General features: G+C 64.8%; 1 protein-coding gene across 1 annotated transcript; it reads left to right on the forward strand.

Moving 5' to 3' along the window:
- Positions 1–344: 344 nt before the first annotated feature.
- On the forward strand, positions 345–2,835 carry LOC138846530 (uncharacterized). The gene is made up of 3 exons (XM_070062543.1): positions 345–737; positions 1,076–1,228; positions 1,766–2,835. The coding sequence occupies exons 1-3, from the start codon at positions 707–709 to the stop codon at positions 2,833–2,835; spliced, it is 1,254 nt and encodes a 417-aa protein (XP_069918644.1). The 5' UTR covers positions 345–706.
- The last annotated feature ends 508 nt before the right edge of the window (positions 2,836–3,343 follow it).

Below are 3,343 nucleotides of genomic sequence, written 5' to 3' on the forward strand. Positions count from 1 at the left end.
GGTCTGAGCTGTCCCTGGCACGGGGTGGAGCCAAGGCCTGACCAGGGGCCGTCTTGGTGGGAGAGGTCTGCAGCGGGCTCTGCAGGGAGGACTCATTGTCCTTTTCCTGCTGACACCCAGCATCCCGGGGCACAGTCACCAGGGGCCAGCAGGTGTCGCCTGTGCCCACACACCCAGCACTGTGCTGGTTGAAGAGCCGCCCCTCCATTGGAGTATCGTCTCTGGGCAGGACTCGGACAGGCCCTGAGCCCCTCTCTCCCTTCCTGTAGGACAGCCAGGGTGTGGCCACCAGGACCTATATTCCCAGGTGGTTCAAAGGCTGCTTCACTGATGGGGTAAGATGCCCAGGGACACCTGCACCCGGGAAGCAGTGCCCACAGGGCCGGGTGGAGGCCAGTGGTCATGCTGCCAGTCCTCCTCACCCCTTCTCCCCAGTCCACTGCATCCCTGAGGGACGTGCAGCCCCCTGGAAGGTGCCCCACATCCCCACTGGGACAAGTCCACCCCTTGAGCAGTGGCAGGACCTCAACTGGGGCAGCCTCACCGGGGTCTCACCCTGGGCAGGGGTACCTGTGCTGCCCTCTGCTCCCTGCTCAGCCTGCACGGCCGCATCCTCACACCCCTGCTGCCCCCACAGAGTCCCTTCCCAGTGACCCTCAGGTTCTGGGACATTTACATTCTGGAGGGCGAGCCCGTGCTGACGGCCATGTCCTATGTGGCTCTCAAGATCCACAAGCGTGAGTCCTCTGGGGCCATGGAGGGTGGGGTGCTGGGCTGGGGGTGGGGGATCCTGCTCAGCCCCTGGAGCATGGTCAGAGAGAGCAGGAGTGGCTGCCTGGGCCCCGTGCTTGAACCTGGTGTTAGTGTACCCCAGGAACCCCCTCGCAAGGCCCTGTCCCTTGGCTGGGTGGACAGGGTACCTCACATGTGAGTCTCAGCCTTACCACAGTGGGGGACTTTGCAGATCCAGCGGATACCTGGGTGTGTGGACAGGGAGTGGAGAGTCCGTGGGTGCTGTTCCTGCCCTGGGCGCCTCCGAGCCAGACAGACACCCCACTGTCCCCACCCCATGTAGGCCGCCTCCTGCAGCTGTCCCAGGACACCCTCAGTGCGTTCCTCCAGGACCAGCTGAGCCAGGCCTGGGCCCTGGACGAGCATGTCGTGGGGAGGCAGCTCCAGGCCTCCCAGTCGAAGCTCCGCAAGCTCCGCTGCCTGCTGCCTCCTCCAGGTGGGCCCCCGTGCATGCTCCCCATCGCCCCTGGGGTGTCAGGAGTGGGCGCGCCGTGTTCCTAAGACCTGCCCTGGGCTTTCCTCCTCCATGTCATCTGCTCCAAGCGGCTTTCACACATCCTGGCCGATGGAGACCCAGGTGGGTGCCCAAATCTGGGTGCCCGAATCCCTGGCATGCGTGTCCCTGTCATTGCCACAGCAGCCCCCGTGGTGTGTGTCAGGGCTCTTAGGTGACAGGTGGGTCAGGTGACAGAATGACCTCCTGGGAGTTTGTTGAGACCATGTCTCTGGGACGACCGTGTCAGACAGGGAGCCCAGAGCCAGCCCTGCCGTGGGGTCCATCCCAGCATCCTGGGCCCCCTCGCATCTCCCCCACCCAGGTGCCCACACCTTTCCCTGGGCAGCAGCAGCCAGGGGTCCTCAGACCAGGCCAGGGGGCCTGGCAGTCCCTTGAGGGCCCCAGGGCCCCAGCTCCAGCCCAGCCCGGGCATCACTGGCCTCTGCGAGAAGCCGACCACCTCTCCTTGCCTTTCAGCACTGCCAGAGGAGCTTCCCAGTGGTCCCCTTGGCCGGACGCTGGAGGCCGTGGAACCAGGGCCGCTCCCCACACCAGGGAGGCCCGAGGTGCTGGGTGATGAGGCCGCAGTGCATCGCCCTGCAGGTTCCACCCTGCCACAGGAGCTCCGGGGCTCAGCACCCTGCAGCCAGGCTGTGGGAGGAGTCAACTGCTCCATCCCTGAGGCCACGTGGGAGCCAGAGACATGGAAGACACAGGAGGCCTCCCCAGAGCCTGGAGTCCCAGGCCTCCTGCTAGGGTCCCTGGAGTGTCTGGGTGCCGCCTCTGTCACTCCCACCGCCCACAACCCTGGGAAGCAGCAGAGCCTGTCAGCACCGGCGTCCCTGCCTGACCTGGTGGAGTACATGCTGGCTGCAGACCGCTGGCCCCCACAGCGCCACATCCTCCAGGCGCTCTTAGAGCCCAGCAAGCCCACCACGGCCTCCCTGGGAATCCGAGGACAGGGCCAGCCCTGTGGGTCCACGGAGCCTCCCTGCCCTCCCCCGACGAAGGTGCTAGAAGTTTCCATGCTGGAAGACTGGGAACATGAAGAGGATTCCCCCGACGCCTGGGCCTCCAGCCTCTCCCTGGGCTCCTCCGAGTTCTCTCGCCCTGCGGATCAAGCAGGGGACCTGCAAGGGCTGTCGGGCTGGGGCTCCCTCCCTGACCTGGTGGTCTACATGCTGGCCGCAGACTGCTGGCCTCCGGATAGCAACATCCTGCAGGCACTCTTAGACCCCTGCAAGGCCACTCTGGTTCCCCTCTGGACCAAGTGCCTGCGGGAGACCCGAGACACTGTCTCCACTCCAGGGAGCTTTGATGCAGAAGCCTCCTGCTGGGGGCCCTTCTCGAGCGATGAGGAGTGGGGTGACGAGGAGGGCTCCCTGGAGCCCTGGGAGCCAGACCTGTCCCTCGGGGCATCAGAGCCTCTGTGCTCAGCCCACATCTCAGGGGATGACCTCCGCATGGCACAAGGAGCTGGCTTTCCTAAGCCTAGGGAGTCCTTGCCAGCTGGAGACCCTGGAACCCCAGAGAACAAAACCAAGTAGGACTGTGAGCCCCGCCCCTTCTGCCCTGGCCCCTGTTACACCAGCCGCATCTGTGTCCCCCAGAACTTGGGACAGGCCCGAGGACCCCTGCCCTGTGGCCCCTGCAGACCATGCACTCAGGCAGTGGTGGGCGGAGCATCCCTAGGGCCAGGCCCATGGTGGGTTCATGACCCCGAGTGCTGGCAGAGCCTGGTGGCCTCCTCCATGGTGAGGCTGTCACGCTGAGGCCATGCAGGGAAATATGGGACCACATCACCACCCTGCAAGTCAATGGACCCTGCCTACACCGTGTCCTTCTTATTGACAAGGGTCCTTCACTGCTTGGGTCCCTGATCCTTAGCAGCCTCCCCTGGCCTCACCTGCACCTGGGTCCCAAAGTCAGGGTCCCATGTATGCTTTGTGCCCCCTACCCAGTAGCTGAGGTCAGGAGGAGTCCATCCAGTCCATGGTTGCTGTCCACTGAGCCGGGCTTGCATCTGGCACCCATCCCTCCTCTTAGGACATTCTC

The sequence above is a fragment of the Oryctolagus cuniculus genome, chromosome 18, assembly GCF_964237555.1.
Source record: "Oryctolagus cuniculus chromosome 18, mOryCun1.1, whole genome shotgun sequence".
Classification (NCBI taxonomy): Eukaryota; Metazoa; Chordata; class Mammalia; order Lagomorpha; family Leporidae; genus Oryctolagus; species Oryctolagus cuniculus.

Coding starts and splice junctions, on each gene's coding strand:
- LOC138846530 (XM_070062543.1), top strand. CDS start 707: ATGTCCTATGTGGCTCTCAAGATCCACAAGC. Junction 738..1,075: donor GGCTCTCAAGATCCACAAGC/GTGAGTCCTCTG, acceptor CACCCCATGTAG/GCCGCCTCCTGCAGCTGTCC. Junction 1,229..1,765: donor CTGCCTGCTGCCTCCTCCAG/GTGGGCCCCCGT, acceptor CTTGCCTTTCAG/CACTGCCAGAGGAGCTTCCC.